The 22418-nt window shown below is 29.5% G+C and overlaps 1 protein-coding gene across 1 annotated transcript; it reads right to left on the bottom strand.

Moving 5' to 3' along the window:
• Positions 1–8217: 8217 nt before the first annotated feature.
• Positions 8218–9641, bottom strand: LOC114371830 (transcription factor CYCLOIDEA-like). Its single transcript, XM_028329153.1, has 2 exons — positions 8500–9641; positions 8218–8400 (listed from the first exon to the last, which is right to left on the bottom strand). Coding segments are annotated over exons 1-2 (1143 nt in total). The 3' UTR covers positions 8218–8399.
• Between the last annotated feature and the right edge of the window lie 12777 nt (positions 9642–22418).

Genomic DNA, 22418 nt, shown 5'->3' on the forward strand with positions numbered 1-22418 from the left:
AAGATAACAAAAATAAAATTTAGTTCTTAAAAGTATAAAAAATGAGACAAATCCATTAACGTTAAAAAACTCACCTACATAAACACGTACGGAAGAAAATGTTAGTTGACATTAGTAACAAGATACTAACAATATATTAGACTTACAATTTTCTGATTTATTATTGTAAATATTTATTATAATACATTATAATTATAATTATATTTATAATGTCAACTTATTATACAAAAATCAAGATTCAAGAAGAGGCAAAATAAAGGTAAATTCTCAAATAACAAATCAATTTGTCAAATTCTAAATGGATTATCCATAAGTAAAAGAAAATAAATGAGAGATCCAACAACCAGAACTGCAATACTCTTATAGCTTCCTCTCTCAGTTAGTGATCACCAATATATTTATAATAAACATTAAAGAAAAAAGTGAGACTAATTTGTCCATAAAAGTGTACTTTGTCACTTTTTTATTTGACGTCTATTATAATTATATAGGTAATTTATTAATTGAGCAGTGAAGCTATAAAACATTGTAGTTTTAATTGTTACACCTCTCGTGTTTGTTTTCTTTTACTTGTAGATGATTCATTTAAGATTTGACAAACTAATTTTCTATTTGAGAACCTATCCCTATCTTATCTTCTTTTGAGTTTTGATTCATCTGTGATAAGTTGATGTTATAACTATAATTATAATTATAATATATTATAATAAATTTGTAATATTAAAATCAAAACCTTCTAAGTCTAATGTATTCTTGGTACATGTATCTTGTTACTAATGTTAACTAATTAGATTTATATATTTTATAGATATATTTATCAATAAATTATATAATTGAAGGACAAAAATATTAATAAGTTATTAAATTTAAAGATGTATTTGTTATTAACTTTAGCCCATATGTCAACATCAGCATCAATTCCGTGACATTTTTATTCCTGTGTGTCACGTAAATAAATTTCACAACGTTAATAGATGAAAGTTAACGGTAAGATGAATTTGTCTCACTTTATATATTTTTATAGACTATATTTTGTTTTTTCATCTTTCAAGGATAAATTTATCAACATTATACACTTTTAAAAATAAAAATGATTATTTATACTATAAAAAAAATAAAATATTGTTTAAAATGTTGATATGATTGCTTTAACTAGATCACGAGTACATGTTTGTCACTACAACATCTATGGGGACTGGATGAACCAATTGAATCTATGAGAGGTTGGAGATAAGGTAACTAAAGAAACTTCCTTTTGGAAATGAGGCATGAATGGGGAAAAGATAAAGCTTGGATTTCCCCTTCCAATTATGGAGCAGGAAGAATTGGAAGAAAAGAAGTTCTGAGTGTGCATAAGATCGAAGTTTAAAAGGCATTGGTATATACTTTTTTGGGTTAGGTTTCGAATTTCTTCTTAACATTATTTTCCTGTGTTTTTTCAATTCCATCCTGCAGTTTTCACTTAAGAGCTTCATATATAGTACTTTAATGTTAAATTTTAGAGGTTTGAGGCTTAGCTAGCTTACACGTATATTCAGATACATTAGAAATCTTAAAAATTTGAGTGTTATTCAATATACATGTTTCAAAATTCTTGAAACATTAATTTTTTGTAAATAAAAAGAATCCAACCTGCATCCACCATCTTTTCTTTTTTAATTATCTAACTGATCTTATATCTAAAAAAAATCCTACCATATTATAGGAAGAATAATTATAACATTGATATTTAGCATACAGAATCATTATATCAAACAATAGGCACTTGGTTGTACCAGTGGGTGCTCAAACTTGGAGGGACCTGGATTAGGATTTAGGAACCATGATCAGACATATAGGAAGGTGCATTAGAGAGGTATGATATATACATATTTTAGGAAAGAAGCCACTTTGGGGCTAAGAGAACACTCGGTCAATATTTGCGTATAGCACGAGTTCACTGCTGTCGTACTATGGTACTCAATCTACTGTTAGAGCATTTATATCTCATTTCTTCTTCCTGTCAAAACCTTGCAGTGTTGAACATGACAGATCCTTAGGAACTCTAGAATTAAAGGTCACTGGGGTACCAATACCATACATGTCGAGATGATATCAAGTTCCTCGTCATTATGTAAAGGATAAATGTAATATTTTCTTGTTCTTCAAAATTAAACGTTTATATTCAAATTAGCTATATTTATAATTTTATTTTATATTATTTTCGGCTCCCTTTCATAAGTGGTTCTTTGTTTTTTTTTTCCTTATTATATCTAGATTTATTAGTTTTTTTTAGAGCAAACTAGTATATTTTTTTGTTTGAACCAAAACAGTATGCTCGTATTATTATACAAGTAATTGAAATATCCGAAGGCTTTAACGATGAAATGAATTGTTTTATAAAACATATACACTCTTTGGGTTGTTTCTTTTGTCTGATTACTGTCATTAATTGTAATTCATCCGTTATACATACGAAGGATAGCAAAAATATAAAATCTGAAAACTGACTTCTAAGTAACCTTAAGACACAACTAAGTTCCAAAAGTAGGGGGAATATACAACTAGGTGTCCACTTAGAAATAGAATTCAACCACTGCCACTTGTTATGTAACTGTGCGTGCGAAAAAAATCAACAAATTTAAAACACTTGAATTATTTAGTACAGCTCATCATGATTAGACACAATTCTTGTACTGAAAATTTTATTTAATTAATTTGATATCCATGCATCCTATGAGCAAAATAATAATAACAATATAAGAGTAACATAATTAAATTATAAATTTTGAATAGTTAGTAAAATATTCGTACATTCTTTCTTCAAAATTACGACTTGAAATTTACAATTTTTATGATGAATTAGACATTAATATTAAAATGTTTTCATTGATAAACTGTTAACGCAAACTAAAATATTATTAATTTGATGTTGTTTTGATCTTATGCTTGTTGACATTGTTAAGTTATCGTATTTGAAATATTATCTATTTGGATGTAATGATTCTAACACTATTAGTGGATTTGAGATGAACATGCATTGATGTTAAAAGAAGAACTTCAACCAATCTTAATATATAATTCTTAGTTTTGATTGTGACAGTTGTTTCAGTATGTTAATATATAATTTCACATTGCTTAAAAGTTGATGTTATAGATAATTTATAAACATTATTTTTCCTTAATCCACCAAAACAATTTTTAAGGGTAAAGTCATGACAGACTATTGAGCATCAAATCAAGTAATACCTTCTTAATTTATCATGACACAACAATAACAAAATTTTATCTTATGAGATGAGATCGATTACATGAATTACACAATACCATTTAGCACGATTAAGAATAAAAGTTTCAATAATATTAATAAGTTTTAGATTTCCTTCGACTTCCTTTTTGTCTCTTTCTTCTCATTTTCACATGACTAAAATTAATGCAATATAGTCTTCTAATTAGTATCTTTTGTGATTTTCTTTGTACATGTCAAAATCACCTTAATTAATAGATTTTTTTATTTCTTTTTTGGATGTCACATCAATCTTTTTTTATATACAATTATTCTATATTCTATCATTTCTTCCATCTTAACATTTTTATTATGCTAAGTACCCTCTTTTTTCTCTCATATTGTCTCTTTAAATCCCATCTTCCACTACCATATAATATAAATAGATATATAGTTATACGATAAAACTTATATTTGAGTTTTGTAAATACTTTGTAATCACAAATAATCTTGAATTTATTTCTCCATGTAAGTCATCCCACTTGTACGCATTCTGTGTGATTTTTAATCATTAATTTCTCCATTATTTTGTATGATTGATCTCAAATGTTTAAAAACTTATATATAAACATGTGGTATGACATATTCTCTCATTTTTTACCCCCAACCCCAAATAATCTTGTCTTTTATTAAAATTGCAATGCATATATTTTGTCTTGCTCCTACTTAAGCAAAAATCCTTTGTTTCCAAAGTCTATCTCTAGAGTCCAAGCTTACTTTTAATTGCTTCCTTTGATTTCTCAATCAAGACTATATCATCCGCAAAAAGCATGCAATTAGGGATAATATTCTACAAGTCCTTGTTAAGCGTCCAAGATTAGATTAAACACTTAAGAACTTATAGTTAAGCCTTAATGCAATATTTTTTATTTTAATCCTTCAGTTCATCAAGGGACAGAGATCACATCTAATTAAGAGTTTGGTCGAGAAGTACGTAAAGTCCGATAAAAATTATTTTCACTAAGGATCGAATTCAAGTAATACACAAACGATTCAATCTTAATTTCAATACATTAACAACTTGTGTTCAATCACTTGATTTCCTTAATATAATCATAACCCAATAAAATAAAAAACTTAGTTTCACGTCTTAAAGTTCTCAAACTAATAATTACTCATTCATACAAGTCTTGTATAACATAAGTCATGTGCACATGTTTTTCTCTCCAAAGTCTTCTATTCTATTGCTCTTCTCTTAGTACAGTTTTTTCTAGGTCAATTAAAACCTAGCTATAAGCATGATACATGATGTTAAAAATCTTGACAAGTTTAGCTCTTTTTTGGGGATGTATTATAATTACAATCTTAATTGTTTGGTTAAATTTGTTTTGTAGTGTTTGGCATACGGTTTAAATAGGATAGAATGTTTTTATACTTTTATTTTATCGTGATTTCATTCAGCTCGTCCAAATAAACTTATTTTTTCCATAATTTTTTTTATAATATACTGTATTAATCATTGTGTGTCGTTGTTTATTTTTAAAAGGCAAACACTGTATACTCGTCTATCCTCATTTTCTATTTTTTGAAATTGAATTTACTGCATATGCATTTAATATGATTTGTTTTTATCAATGTAACTAATGAGAGAGGTTGAGAATTGAAACAAAATAGTGAGATATTTTGCAATAAAATTTAAAAGGTGAAATAGTTTTTAAAATGTTTAGACCAAATATATGAGAGTCATGAGAGAGTGAGGGAGTTACGCATGTAGGTAAGATTGAAAGAATGTAATAGTTACTATTGTTGTGTTTGTGAATTGTCTTTTATTATTATTATTTTAGTCCTAAGCACGTGATATTTTAGTAAGATTTAATTAATACAGAACATTAAAAGTAAAATATTATAGAACTAAATGCATAAGCTATGAAATAGTTCATATTTAATATTATTAATATAACACGTGGGGCCTTTTTGTAGTTAAACGTCAATTCAATGACGACTGATATAACAATAAACCTTTGTTGATACTTGTGTAAGTTCTGGCTTTTGAATGTCATTCCATTATTTATATTTTTTATTATAAAATAATGTAGAATGAATCGTTACAACCTCGTTTTTTTTAATAAATAGGTATTTAGTTTCAAACTATGATAAATTCCACTTTACATTTGCATCCTAAGGAAAACAAAACCCATTAAACAAGAAAGATCAGACCGTAGAGAATGTCTCGGAGTTGGATTTTGGAAGTAAAAAAGACATTCTTATTTTTAATAAATATTCTCCATTTTAATATTTATTAAATAAAAGAAATAAAATAAGAAACTAGAATAAATTTAACATCCCAATTTTTATTTAAAAATTTAAGACATTATAAAAATGGAACAATTTGCCTTTTATTCTCCTTTCCCTCTAAATTATACTCTCAAACATATCACACTATCTTAAATTCAATGTCTTGTTATAAATGTCGAAACGAAGGATTGGTATTGAGAAATGCTTGTAGCCCTCCGTCAACGCCAAGATAACGTACACAAACTAGGAGTCAGTATTCAGAAATCAGAACCGTTGCATCCCTATTAATGTTGGGACTTAAAACCCCTGATCTTAGATGTGATTTTAATCTTTGAAGCGCTAACAAGAGTTTTAAAGAATTTTATATTTTATTTTTGGTATATAAAGTTTAAGAGAGAAAAGTCAGTTCAAGGCATAAGTCATAAGACAACTTTTCACGATTCAGAGTGTATGTAGTACGTAATATATGTATAGTACTAAATGATTGTATTTATAGGAATCAAAACAAACACTTCAATTTTTTTTTTCTTTTCCAGTTAAACCAACCTGATTCGTTAGTGGTTTTGACCGTTAATTTATAAGGGTTTAGAATTTAGAAGCATGTATACATAGACTAGGATTTAATTCCCTTAAACCAATGAAATATATAGTGAGAAAGTAAGGAGTTAAATTAACTTCAAATAGGAAATGCACAGAAAAAAGATGGGATGTGAAAAGTGAAAACTGAGGCGCTATCGCTTGCAGGATGACCAAGACAGCAAGGAACCCTACATTAGCAGAACAAGAGAAAACATGCACCTAACAAAACAAGCCTGTACCAAAGTATCGAATCTATATTAATGGACCAGTTGTAATTTATATATTGGTGTAACCCTTGAATTACTTTCATTTTCATAATTAGGGCCTGCGAAATTGTCGTGCCCTACATTGGAGATGAGATCAAAATATGGAATTTTCCAAATGGCTATCCTGTCAAAATGATGATCATGAGCATTCTTTACGCTTGCGTATGATCATGAACATCATCAAATCTGTTTCTTTTTTCCTAAATCCAGCTCATTTAGCTTTAGGTTAAAAAAGACATTATAGAATCAATTTAAGTGACCCGTTAACTCAACCACTGGAAAGCTTGGTTTGTTAACCCTTTAAGCTGCCACAATTAAAGATGTAGAATAGTGACAAGGTTCAAAACACAATAAGGAAAGATATCTATGTCTCTTCTAACAATATTGAGCATGTATATATACAATACCAGTTTGTAGGAAGAGATAGAATTAAAATTACACTGGATTTCCACCCTCCTGGGCGCATAGTTCAAGTGATTGTGATAGGTATGGAATTTTTATAGATGTCATAAGTTCAAGTTGTGGCAACAACTCTTTGATACATAAAAATAATAATTGCACAGGGTTATCAAAAGTAAAAAAAAAAAAAAAAAAACTGTAAAGATCATCAGGTCATCAATTATTACACCATCAGATTTCTCAGAAATTATGTTGGCAAATATATTAAACAGTAATGCTCTAGTCAGAACATCAGTTACCTGCTGATCCATGCATGTTTCCATGTCTAGTACAATAAACCTAACATAAAGAGGAGGCATAAAAATGGAAAGGAAAACAGAAACTCTATAGAGTAGAAGGTCAACTTCTGTTGTAATATAGATTGTATACATAGCAATAACAATTTGAGTGCATGAATCCCTAAGCCCTAAGCATCATCCATTTTGTTCTTGCTCAGAAACTTGCAAATATAGTTACCAAAATCTGGAATGCCTTATCAAAACATCTTGCTGGTCCAATGGATTGTAGCCATATCTATGACCTCTGAAAAGCGATCAAAAGATCCATCCCTTTGAATTGAAGAAACTTGGCAGTGAAATAATATGGATACAGTTATACATAATCATCAGAAAGCTAAAATTTCAAGCATGCATGAATTTTTAACAGGCTAAAAGGAATCAATGCTTGGCATGCTAACATCGGAACATAATTAACAGTTATCCCAGTGTTTGTTGCCCATAATTTTGCCTTAAGATGTAAAGGGTTAAAATTTTCAATAGCTATATAAATACAAAAAAAAAAATTCAATAGTTAATATTCTTCACTATATGTTCTGTGGTTATAAAATTACCATATTTATGATTATTCTTCACACCAAACCCTCGGTTATAATTCATACCAATATTTATGATTATTGAGTTAATTGCTTAAGAAAAACTACGAAAGTAAGAAGGTTTTAACTTATAATTGCTACCGAGAAACTATTTTTTGATACATCACAGAGCTTGTGTGAAATACGTTGTTGACTTCTATTGATCGGTGCTTGAATTCGCAGAGAATGTAAATTAGAAAAATCCCCAACATTTACAAGGATAACTGCAGTTTTAGCACAAAAAAAAAAAAAAAAAACAAGGTTAACTGCAGACAAAAGCTGAATTTTTTATCCTGATCCTTGTAAACCTTGCACCAAAAGTACATCAGTGCTTTTCACCATTGAAGACTAACCAATTACATTAATAAAAAACTAAAAGCATGAATAAAGCTGCTAGCGAGTGACTTCATGACTTTTGATAATACTTGTTAAATCAAACTTTAAATATTGGACAGATATAATACACGCAGGACGCAGCAAACCTTTATGAGAACTTTCACATGCCATTGGCTGATTATCAGCAAGAATCAGTACAAACATTGTAAAATGGGAATATAGGGCAGAAAAAAGTTTATGATAGAGAGAAGAAACACAGAACTATGAGAGATGATGATTACAACGCAAAGCACACTTGAGAATTTCGTTCTGATCAGATTTTACCGAAAACTAGCACATTTTAGTGTCGACTCTGATTGATGCACTGGTCCCAAGAATTTTCCAAAGATTTTGAATGTAGCTCTACAAATCTGGACGCAGAGAAAATCACTAAAACATCAACACAAGTTGAAAACCTGAGAAGCAGTGATTTAATTAAAGAAAAAGAAATTAAAAAAATTAAAACTTACCACGGGTTCATGAAACACGTAGATAGATTCATGGTGCTTATTCCACAATAGTTAACGGCCCCATTAGTACTCTCCCAGTTTGGAGTAGTGGAATAGGGTAATAGGGGGAACTCATTGTTGTTGAAACTTGCTTCCCTAGGGATCACAAGGTTTGGTTGAGATAACGGCTTCATGTTCCTTTTTATCATAATAGATTCTTCAATGACGTTAAAGCCATGATCTCTTGGAGCTTCATTATCATCAACGAAATAAGGGTTATAATAAGGCTGAACCCATCTTGCACGAGGTTCTTCAGGTTCAGGCTGAATGGAAGACCACAATTGGTGCAGCATTTGAGTAGTGTTTGTTGTTGCAGGGCACCTTTCATCAAAGTCCTTCTGCTGCTGCACCCTTATACTGCTACACTTCTTGAAACAAGTCCTTTCTCTTGCCCTTGCCCTTGCCCTTTCCCTTGACTCTTTTTTGTTCTGAATACAAGCATCATCCCTCTGTGCCCATTTCAGCTTCCTCCCTTTAGAACCATCACCAACACCACCACCCACCATTGATTTGTTGTTGTTGAAGTTGTTATTTGAATCCCCAGAAGGGTCGCGTGAAGACTTGTCACCCCCAGTACTAACACTACCGCTATGCTTACTTCGGGCTAGTTCTTTGATTGCATTCTCAGACTTTGTGAAGAGCCACTCGAGGGTGTTACTTGGTTTGTCAAACTCTAACATGTCCTGAAGATCAAAGAACTTCCGGGCTATTTCGCTTGATAATCTCACCCTCCGGTCCCTCAAACCCTGAGATGTGTGAATCTTACTGTGCCTGTCTTTTTTGGCTGTGGCTGCTGCAGGTTTCTGATGGGTGAGGAAATTGGAAATGCTGCTACCATAGTGGGAACCATAGTTAGTGTTTGCTGCTGCATCGTGTTGATTATCAAGCATGGCAGTGCAGTGATGATCAGCAACTGCAAAATTGGCAACGGTTTCTTCAGGGAATGGAGGAGGATCATGTGTGAGGGGAACAACAAGAGGGTCCTCAACAAGAAGAGTGTGGCTTGCAAAATCATTTTCAGATTCAATGAGAAAAGGAAGGATTGGGTAAGTAGACAAAGGGAAGTTAGGGAAAAAGTTGGAGTCATATGTGGAAGAGAACATCTGCAGATTGGAAACCAAATTTCAGTGTGGTGAAAACCCTAGCTATTGTGCAGTGAGTAAAAAGATCACAATTATAACACAGAGGTAGCTTCTCTGCTCCTACTTAACGGTCCAAGTACAGTCCTACTACTCTTATATAATCATTTTCTGAGATTCCCCATCTCTATCTTTGAAAGGAGACTACTAGCTGCTAAGTACTAAGTACCATTAAAGAATTATTATTGTTATTATTATTTTTTGTTTTTTTTTAAGTATATTTTTAAAAAAAGAAAAAGAGAAGTATGTATGTTGTTGAGGAAAGTGAGGACAACGGAAAGGGAGATTTAGTTTAGGCCAATGAAGTACTTAGATCATAATTTCATTTATTTTGTGAATACAACTACAATATTACCAATCTGGGTTAGGGCAGAGGCAGAAAATCTAGCTCAAGTATCAGGACAGACACCGATCAAAAGGACACAAATAATTTTTTGGTTTGTACCATATTCAAAATACTACTAGCATATTCAAGGCCATCAACTTCGAGAAGAATGTTATACAAAAATTAAGTGACATACATCAACATAAGTACATATACTTCACGGCGAATTTATTAATTATGGTAAAGACGAATTAAATTACATAAAAAGAATGCCAAAGGAAGTTAGAAAGAGAAGAGTGGTATATATGGAAAAAAATTGGGGAAAAAACAAGTGCTTACTAAGGGATAGTTTGATTTAGCTTTTAATTTAGAAGGTTTATTAATTGAACTTTTTAAGGGTAGTTATACAATTGAAAAAGAAAACAGCCCTAACTTTGTGGATCTAGTTTTGATGGGTTTTATCCGAAAGGTAATGAACTTTTGAAGTTGAGCCGTACAGGAAATGTAAAAGGTAGGTGAGAAGCTGTAATAGCTTCTCAGCTGTTTGTTCTGTAAAAACTAAACCGCAAATATACAAACTCGTCAGGAAAAATAAAATTACATTTTTTCATTTTCTGAAAAGCTGAAAGTAGTACAAATTGACTAAAAACTTGGTGTTCTTTTTTAATGCGCCCACATTACTTCATTTCAATCCCGAAAAAAGCTCATTCATCTCTGACAGCGATTGCAGCTTCCCTGGGATACATATGTGTATGTGTACTCGTTATAGTATTTAAGTACATGAATACGTAGGTGCTTAAAAAAACATTTAGTTATTTACATGCATATTATAATTCTATCTGTCACTTTAATTACAACAACAACAACAACAACAACGCCTTATCCCACTAGGTGGGGTCGGCTGCATGGATCAACTTCCGCCATAATGTTCTATCAAGTACCATACTTCTATCCAAATCATTAAGTTCGAGATCCTTTTTGATAACCTCTCTTATAGTCTTTTTGGGTCTTCCTCTGCCTCGAATAGTTTGTCTTCTCTCCATCTGGTCTACTCTCCTCACTACAGAGTCTACCGGTCTTCTCTCTACATGCCCAAACCACCTAAGTCTATTTTCCACCATCTTCTCTACAATAGGCGCTACTCCAACCCTCTCTCTAATAGCTTCGTTTCTAATTTTATCCTGTCGAGTCTTACCATACATCCACCGCAACATCCTCATCTCCGCTACACCTACTTTATTCTCATGTTGGCTCTTGACCGCCCAACATTCTGTTCCGTACAAAATCGCCGGTCTTACCGCAGTCCGATAAAACTTTCCCTTTAGCTTGATCGGTACCTTTGCATCACATAACACCCCCGATGCTTTTCTCCATTTCATCCATCCTGCTTGAATGCGATGATTCACATCCCTTTCAATTTCCCCATCATCCTGTATTACAGACCCAAGATATTTAAACCGTGTGACTTGAGGGATAATATGATCTCCTATTTTCACCTCTGAGTTAGAAACCCTCCTTCTTTTGTTGAACTTACATTCCATATACTCCGATTTGCTTCTGCTTAGGCGAAAGCCATGTGTTTCTAGAGCTCGTCTCCAAGTTTCCAACCTCTCATTCAACTCCTCCCTCGACTCTCCAAGGAGGACTATGTCATCTGCAAAAAGCATGCATCTCGGCGCTATCTCTTGGATTTGTTCCGTGAGGACATCCAAAATTAAGGTAAAAAGGTAGGGGCTAAGGGTTGACCCTTGATGTAAACCAATTGTGATGGGAAAATCGTCTGACTCTCCACCCTGTGTCCTAACACTAGTCGATACCCTATCATACATATCTTGGATAGCTCGAATATATGCAACCCTAACCCCTTTCTTCTCTAGAGCTTTCCACAAAATCTCTCTAGGCACTCTATCATACGTTTTCTCCAAGTCAATAAAAATCAAGTGCAAGTCTTGTTGGGCCATGCGATATTGCTCCATCACCCGCCGTAATAAATAAATCGCTTCCATGGTCGACCTTCCCGGCATGAAACCAAATTGATTCTCAGTAACTTGAGTCTCCTTTCTTAATCTCCGTTCGATCACTCTTTCCCATAATTTCATGGTATGACTCATGAGCTTGATTCCCCTATAATTTGCATAATTTTGTATATCCCCCTTGTTCTTATAGATTGGCACTAACGTGCTTCTCCTCCATTCCTCCGGCATGCGTTTTGACCTCATAATTTCGTTAAAGAGTTCGGTGAGCCACTCAAGACCTCTATCTCCAAGAGTTTTCCACACTTTAATTAATTCGTCAAAAATTGATTTCATTCCCTAGACTTTTTAACGGTTAATCTTGTACAATATTTTGCTTTTAATAAGGAAAAATGAATGATATAAGTAAAAAATAATGCGCAAATTGAATATTTTACCACAAAACAATTGTTAAGCCAGTACTATTGATATGTAACCTTGTTTGTCAAATTAAGAATCAGAATGCCTTAAATTTGAAGTCTCACAAGAAGATTGAAAATAAATCTATTTCATGGACTCACCCTCCAATTGGGAGCTACAAACTAAATTGTGATGGGGTAGTCAATGGTGACTTCACTACCAAAAAATAGCATTTTTCCGACAGCAAAAATCCCGGAGTTTTCAGGAATTCCTTGGGTCATGTTATTTTCTCCTTTTCTGCTATTGAACTTTGTTCTGTTGTCATGGCTGAATTGTGAGCCATTAAAATTGGTGTGCAGATTGCTTGGAGTCGTGGTTTTCAACAGTTTCAAGTAGAATCAGACTCGCAAGTAGTAGCCATTACATTGCTCACTAGTGGATGTCCTACTTACCATCCATGCTTTAGTTTAAGTCAAGAGATACTGAAGTTCCGGGAGCTTGGAGGTAGCATTCTGTGGCATCATGCCTTAAGAGAAGGAAATCAAGTGGCTTATTATTTAGCTAAGTTTGGTTTGTCCTAAGATATATAGACAGCTACAAAATTTTGAGATTGTTCCTCAATTTTTATTAACTGTAGTTTTAGCAGATGTATCATCTATCATGTTTCCTCGTGATTTTTAATGTATCGTTCTAGGGGATTTCCCCTTCCATTTACCAAAAAAAAGTTGGACTATTAGATATTTTATGCATGATAGGAGGTTTTGCCTAAACAAGGCATTGCCAATGGATGCTTTGGGGCCAAACATAGATGCATGTGAAATTGTTGTATCGATAAATAAGCATTATTTACTCAAGAGTTCGCATTGGTTGGATGAAAATGAGAGCACGAAAGACTATGTCAATTTAATTTGTTGACGCACAATATCCACGTTGTATATTGCTAAATTGTAAAATTACAATTTAGTATAATTTATGACATATATTTCAAAATAATTAACATCAATATAAGTATAACATTGTGTTATACTAAAATATTATTCAAAAAAGAATACAGAAAATTAAACCAAAGGTATAACTGGAACTCATTTTTTAAAAATATATAACATTTAATTACTAAAACTTAAATTCATCAAATTAGAATTAGACAGGAAAAATTTACCGAGACTAATAAGAAAATTAATTAATTTAGTTAATAATATTTAATTTATCCTCAATTTATGTTTTTTTTTTAAATTATCCATAACATTAACGAGACATACGTTTATTCTTTATTCAAATATTTTTATTAGTTTAAATTCTTTTAATTAATTAGAGGGTGAGCCCTGGTGCAGTGATAAAGTTGTGCCTTGGTGACTTGTTGGTCATGGGTTCGAATCCGGAAACAGCCTCTTTACATATGCATGGGTATGAAGTTTTTTAAATTCTTTTAATTAATTATTTCTTCATTAATATATCTATACATATTGCTTTATTTTATATTGGTTATGCTTGTCATTTTCTAAACCAAATTCTTTCTTGGTCGTTACATTGAAGGTGCAAGTCCAGTAAGTTGGAGTAATTGGCTTTACCTATAGAAGGGGTTAAACAGCAGACTTTTTATGAAAAGGACCAAAGGAAATATAAATTATGAACACTAAAACCACAGCTATTCAAGCCTTGGAATACAATTGAAAATATGTAGATTAAATATGATAAGAATCAACGTTAACTTATTTATATAATTAATATAAGCGCCGATTAAAAAAAATTATACAATGTAAGTTTATTTTTTATGTCTAATATGACATTCATAATATACTATTAATTTAGAAGATTATTTTACTTTAACGCCTCTAAATAGGGTATAAAATTTTCTTTCAATAAGGTTATAGGCTTGATTCTCTATTTAGGTCAAATGCTTAATATATAAAAAAGATAAATTAACATAATAATTTTAATACATTATAAAAATTTAATAAACTAATTATATTAACAAAATATTATTATTTATAATTACTTAATTAAATTTACCAGTCTATTAAACTTAAAATACTTTTTGAATAGTGAATTCGGTGTAAATTAGTGATGGACAACTTCAACTCGTGCAACTTCAATAATAATGAATTTGGTACTTTGCCGAAAAATTATAGATTGAACATTCAGTTTATTTTAGTGTTAAGTTTGCCCATGGACATGATTAAGTGAGACGCTCATACTCTAGCTAAGATATCTAGATTGTTTGTTAGTGCACAAGTTTTTAATTCAGTTCCACAATGTATTAAGTATGTTCTTATGGTTGAAATAATGAGATGCTTTCCTTAAAAAAAAAAAGATTTTTTGAATGTCTAAAGTCCTAAAGACTAATTTTTTTTAATCAAATAGGTTTTTAAAAAAATCTTAATTAGCCTAGTTTATTAAGTATAAAAAAAAGCCTAAGCTAAAACTTGGCTTGATGTAGGTTAGACCAATGATCATTGTCAAAAGGTCTGACTTATTTTCACTTCTAATTTCATGTCATTACCAATCTTTAGAATTTTGAAAATCAAATCAAACTAATTGGTTGAACCTGTCAACTGTTAGATTTGAATAAATTACAGAAATGGCTTAGAGAAAAATTGGTCAAAACTGATAAATATCAATAAATAAAAAAATTGTTTCGCAGCAAGTAAAAAAAAAAGTTTAATATAACATTATTTTGATTTTTTAAAAAATAATCTAAAGTATTTATCATAAATTTTTATTTTAGATGTTAACCCGTTATTGTTAATAAATGTTGTTATGTGTTGTTGAAACTGATATATTTTATTTGAATTTGTATGTACATTTAATTTTAAAATTTAAAACTCAATAAAAATATAATTTACTTTTATTCTTTTAGTATTATAAAGTTATAGCATTACGTTTCTTTGATATTATTGTGTGTTTTTAGTTATTGTTGTTTTTATTAACCATAATTGAATCATTGTTAAGTTTTAAATCAGTACTATAATGAGTTCAATGACTATTCTGATTTTAAAAACACTGCTAATAACTCAAATTTTATGCTATATCTTAAAGTATAAACAAAACATTCTATAATTACTGGTTTTCAAACTACAGTAGCTCTCTGTTTGCAAACACTGCTAGTAATAATCATAGTTCAATTCAATTGATCATAAATTCAACTGTTACTTCTCTATCTGTTTTTATTTTTTAAGAAGAAGCAGCGCGCCAAATAAACCATGCAATATACTAGGACCACTAACCACTTTGCCCGGAATTTGTACAGAATCTAAATTGATTATAATGGCTGTTTAATAAAATATTGCGAGGACATGTAAAAAAAAATTACTCTTTTAAGATTTTGCCAAGTTATCTAAAAAAAGGGAAATGGATGGACCATGCATGTTGGGTGATACAAACCTCACAATAAGAGATATGCACCCTACTGTCTCATAGTGGACCGGCTAGTTAACATAGCAATAATTGCATTGATAGCTAAGCAACAGTTGGCATGCATCCAATCCATCAACCTAGAAACTAAACATTTGATCTTTGATGTGCGTGTTCACTACACTGAATACTAATAGATAGATAGATATCTTTCTCATCTTTCATTGAGAATATAAAATTGTGATATACATCTGAATCCGAAGTAGAATTGGTAAATTCATTGGGTCACCCGATCTGGTTCAGTCTGGATTTTTTTGGGTCAGGTTAGGTTATCCTGTCTTGAATTTCTTGTATGTTACAAATTTGATGATCTAAACTAGCTTTTATGCTAAGCTGGTATGTCAATATATAAATTAAATACGTTTTAAGTAAAAATAAATAAAATTAAACTTAAACATGTTTGATTTGTGGCACCATAAGGAAGTCTTGCTTACAATTAAAAGAATTGCGCCATATTTTTCCAGTAAAATACTCACAATGAGGAGTATATTACATGTTTTTCCCCATTAATACTTATAGAAATATAATAATCTATTTTTTCATTTCTTCTCACCTCCCCTTATTATCTGAGTAAGGCAACTTGCTTTTATTCTTTCGATCAAATAAAAATAAGAGAACTTTTCTCTTACAAATCGTAATATTAATGTGTAGTGTTTTGATTCTCCTAATTAACACAATCTTAGATTCTTCTTCTTTAACTCGTCTCTTTTTAGGTCTTATCAACACAATCGCAGAGTCTTTTGATTTATGTTTTCAATTCCTTTTTCAAATATTTCCGCTCATCAATAGCTTGATTAGAAGAAAGTAGTAATTATTTTTTAGAGCTCTTCATCAAAATTATAAAAAGAAAAGTATTTTTATACTTAATTACTTAATTAATTAGCAAACCATGCTTAATATAAAATGCATTAAATGATGAGCTAAACAATTGCACGTGATGTCATTCACGCACCTGTCTTTTCAATTTTTTTGGCTACATATTATCGGATTCTGCAACCTTTTCAAAATGACTGGTAACACCTCTTGACGTCCTCCAATTCACGTGCAATTTTATAAGTAATGTTTGAAAAAAAAAAGAGTGAATTATATAATATTAAAAGTGAAATTTTATTAATATAATATTAGAGGAGATAATAAATAAATAACAATTTTATAAAAATATTAAAAGTAGGAAATAAAAAATTATAAAACATTGTACGTCATAAGGAATAAATTCAAACGCTTCTTCATCACTTAAAAAAAATATTTATAAGCCATAAAAATAAATTCATTTACTATATACTTTTATTTTAATTACTTTGATAATTTTACAAACTAATCAAAATAAACTATAATTTAAATGAAAAGAAATGCCAAAAATACTATTGTATCTTGTTCTTAATTGCTCAGTGCTAGTAGCTTCATGTTTACTATTCTGACAAAAAGATCAAACGTGCAAGTAAAACGATGAGTATTAAAGTCGTAGAATATTGACATGATTTGTTATCTAAAACTTATAGAAATTGATGATTAAAGTGATTGACATGTAATGAAAAGTAGAAGATTATACTAGAAATGCAATGAAATGGCAGAATATCATCAAGTAAATTGTATTTAAGAAATTTATCAAATAACCAGTGAACGTACGAAATTGAGGTGAAATTAATAATGAGTGAAACATTGTTGGAATCGGATTTCGTAGGAACAACCTCTACACATGTAATCAAAATCTTAGATCACAATTCTACTTCAACGAAATTTATTAATTAAGTTGAAACTCGATCTAAGCACAAGGAATGCGCGAGCTATTGCAGAGTGCGTGCAAATACAACAGCGTTCCAGCTTGTAAACAAGGCCAAAACAAGATTCGGCCATGGAAGAGCTTTAGACAGAACTCCACACCCAAAACCGTCTCAAACGAACTTATGAATCGATCGAATGCATCTTAACCTTGTGCATTGTCCAATTATACACGAGTTTCTCCAACTAAAATTGTTATTTCAGCTTTAGCATCTAGGGAAGATAAAATAAACCCGAATCTTATGAATATACTAAAAAATATGATTACTTATTTATTGGGACTGAGGATGGAGGCGCGGATGGATACGTACGGATATTATAATACATTCTACCCACGCATATATATAGCATATATATATCATATATGATAAATATTAATGTATTAAAATATGTTATTCATAAAATAGTGAATTTTAATCCAACATAATTTATATTAAGTTTGTTTTATATTTTATTTAGGAATATTGAATTATTATATATATATATATATATATATAAATTTATGAATTTGTTGACAAAAATTTTTTTTAGATTGACTTTAAATTGTAAATCATATTTTATGTTGTTTGACACTTCAATTAGTAGTGTAGATTTATATTTATTTAATGACTTATCTTTGTAATATTGGATGATTATATTTGTAATATTTAATGATGACTTAAGTTTTGATAAATTAATGTTATGTTTATTTGTTTTTAATACTATCTTGAGTCTTATATATAAGAAAAAATATAATATTTTATCATCAATTTTAGTTAATAGAAAGATAAAAATTACTTTATTGTTAGATTTTATGTTTGGCCCTAATTAATAATGAGGTCTATCAATGATATATACTTATTTTTTCAAAAAGATGAGTGTACTCATTGAGCTATCAACAAAATATATATTCATTGTTTAAAAAATTATTTTTGAAAAATAATCTTCTCATGTATATATATATAGTACTGTGTTTTAATATTATATTTGAATTACTTAAAAGTAAATTTTCAATTTACTTATAGTAATTTTTCTAATTAATATATTTTTTTATTGATTTATTAATTAACTTTATACATAAATAAAGTGTGAATCAGGTATACGAATATGAGTATATAGATATCAAACGAATATAAAAATAAGAATAAAATTATCATTTACGTAAGTATTGGATTGAATATAAGTATTTTCTTAAAATACGAATATGAAGATGAATACTATAAAATCTTACTCGAATCGATTCTCATCCCTAATCAGCTTTCACTTAAGTGAAGATAAACTCTCACTTAAGCCGCACTGCATCTGTTGAGCTCTGGGAAAGATCTCGCTTAAGTGAATTTGAGTGTCAATTGAAGTTGCTCTCTGAAATAGATTTGGCTTAAGTGATAAGTGGTCTCGCTTTGAGCAACGTTTTAAGATCTTTGGAACATGTCTCTCTTAAGCGAGGTTGATATGTGAGTCTTGTCCTTCAAAAGCATTATTTTGCTTCACTTGAATCTTCATTCCTTTAATCAAAAAGCAACAAAAATCAATCAAAATGCATTTGGGTGTTAAATCAAACTAAACACTAATTATTTACAATTTTACTCACAAATAGGGAGAATTAAAACTCTAAATCAAAAAGAAATTAAAATAATTGCTTACAAAAATAAAGTGTAAAAAACAATTATATATCACTTCGAAATCTACTTCCATATTTCTCTAAATGCTCAGAGGGCGACTTTAATTCGCTTGAAATTATATTCAACATTATAGATTATATAAGAACTTATAATTAAGAAGCATGACGTCGTATAAACTATAAAGTGTTGAATGTGGTATGCTCGAGGTCAATGTCGTTTTAGGTTTCTATTTACTACCTCCTTTCATGTAAAGAATACAATTATTTTTGGTTTAAATCCACTCCTGGTCTCTAAAATTTTATAGTTGTATAATTTTAATCTCTAAAAAAATATAACACATTTGGTCCTTAATGTGTTTAAAATTTAACAATTTAATTTGGTTTATTATTTTTTTATAAGAAATATAGTTATTGTATTTCATCAAGGATAACAAATAAACATGAAAAGGAATATTATCATCATAATCATGAGAATTGAGAGCCAACATTGTATCTTGATGTCCTAGCTAGCTTAGGAGCCACAAAATTAATTTGTTTCTTACAAAATTTCACCCTAGAGTTATCTAAGTTGGATAAGAGCTGTTTACAATTGACTCGAATAATATAATTTAATGTTATTGTGCAGTTAATGGTGACATAACATGCTAATAATAATGTGGCATTAACATGATTACATGACTAATGTGTAGGAATGCAATACATATTCTTGATTTCTTGCACAACAAGAGATATCTTGTACAAAGTAATATGATACAACCTATTTAATTATGAGAACTATGTTTGTGTTTGTGTGCTTTTTTTCTTTTCTTTATTTGGCATTGTTATGTATACTATATATGTCTTATATATTGCCTTTTTTGTACAACTTTACTACAAGTCTTCTTTTTAGCTCTTTTTTATTATTTATTTTGGTTTGATTTTGGTAACACGAGAGTTACGTACAATAATTTGGTAGAAAATTATTAACGATGAGTTATTTTAAGAATTTATCTTTTCACTTTTTTTCAAAAACTATACAAATGGTAAAAAACTTTTAAATAGAATTTAAAATAACAAGTAGTTTATTATGAACACTTTTTTTAATTCGAAATAAACCTCCCCAAATTTTTTATAGTTTTTAAAAAACAATTCGTATACTTTAATTTCTAAGATAATAAAATATAGCTTTTAATACAGATATATGATTTAAATACACATACACATTTTGACTATGTTTAATATTTTATAACCAATTCCATTAAAATAAATTATTTTGTCAAACTCTAAATTAAACTAGTAATTAATTATTTTGTATGGAAATTTTAGATTTTTTTTCTACATACAATAACAAAAGTCTTTTTTTATTACATACAATAACAAAAGTCTTGACTGCTTTAACTTTTAACATTGCAGCAGAACATATTCAAGTAGAGTTTGGACGACGACAAAATTTTTTGGCTTTTAAGAAACTTACTCCACTGGGGCGTTGAAAACCTAACACAAACAGTCTATTTTTTTTTAAGAAAAAAATATATATAAATTTTTAAACTATCCTTTAATTATAATTTATTATATGCAATAAATTTATTAATTTTTTAAAAAAATTAAATAATAAATTATAATTAAATAACGGTATAAAAATATATAAGTATTAATTTTATTTTATTTTTTATAATCGCATGTCTTGTACTGGTGTTCAACTTTTAAAATTTTTCTTTCTGAAATACAATAACAGAAGTGACTCCTGGGTTGGCCGAGAAACTGTATATTACCAAACAATAACATAGAGACAATGTCATAAAAGATGCACTAACGAAAAGAGAGTGTTAATTGACAACTTTTTACTGTCGCAAGAAGTTGATACATATTTATGACTTTTAGCACTTTTTCTTAGGCACTAGTTTTTTTTTTTAACTTAATTTTATTCTATAAGCACTTAAAATCGCCACAAATATTCTAGATATATGTTTTTCTATATGCAATTTTTTACACTCAACGCTTGGTCTCCACCCTCACTTTCAGATTTGGAGTCTCCATATTTGTTGCTTTTTACCAAGAAAACTCACATTTGTTGCATTCTCAATCTTGTTTGACATCTTAAAAAAAATATTGTTTTTGACAACCCTCAATAATATGTGATATTTGAAATATATATATATATATATATATATATATATATATATATATATATATATATATATATATATATATTCAATTATTACTGTAAGTGCAAAGAGGTATTACAACTATTATCGCATGAAGATGTACGTTAAGTCATCATCATCTTTAACTTTATATATTGTTAAAAGTAGAAAAAATAGGTGATGCATTATAAAATAATTTTATAACATCATTTAATTATAAATTATTTATAATAAATATTTGAGTTTTTATAGTAATTACCTAAACAATTATATCAAGACTAATGCCTGATTAGTTGACATGACGAAATTAAACTCATAAAAGTAAAGATGTTTATGTGGAAAACTCTTATACAATTGAGCGGACTTTTTTCCATGGTAGTTCAGTTTTCTTCTATTCAATTTATTTTTTTGGTTTCCGCTCAGAATAAGAATAATTTGATAAATTCATTTTTAGGCAATTAAGAATATTTATTTGACTAACTTTCTAATTGAAATAAATTTACAATAAATACTCAATTTATCTTTCACAATCAAAAGATTGAGATGTTGTAAGATCTCCGATAATATACTTATATCTTTTCATTTATTACGTTTTCAAATTTGAATTTTAATGTGTGTTGTAAGTATAAATTTAAAATAAAAATAAAAACAATTATTATATCAAAATGGCAAAAACATTTAATACGTATTATTTAAGAAAAAAATATGTAATAATATATTTATATTTTAACATCTATTCTTATGTATTTTTTAAAAATCTATTATATATTGATCAACTAAAATATTTTTATATCTACACTTATTTTGCATTTTTATCAATTTTCTTGCGTTTTTTGGCATATTTAATAATGACTATTCTTTAATAATCAATCATTATTCTTACATGGTACATATTGTTGGAACCATATGAAGTGTCCATTGCATTTGACTATGTGGATAGTGTTTTGATCCAGGCCTCCATTTGCCGCTTATTAATTAATTTGGTAACAGTCCGTACTAATCAGTTACTTATCCTTCCTCCATCATAATTAATCTTGGTAGTCTCGAATGCCACAACACTGACTAGTCTCTTGGATCATAAGAAAAAGCCAAGGAACAAAAGAAGACAAAACACAATAAGAGTATCCTTTG

Source organism: Glycine soja, chromosome 10 (genome assembly GCF_004193775.1).
Source record: "Glycine soja cultivar W05 chromosome 10, ASM419377v2, whole genome shotgun sequence".
NCBI classification, from domain to species: Eukaryota; Viridiplantae; Streptophyta; class Magnoliopsida; order Fabales; family Fabaceae; genus Glycine; species Glycine soja.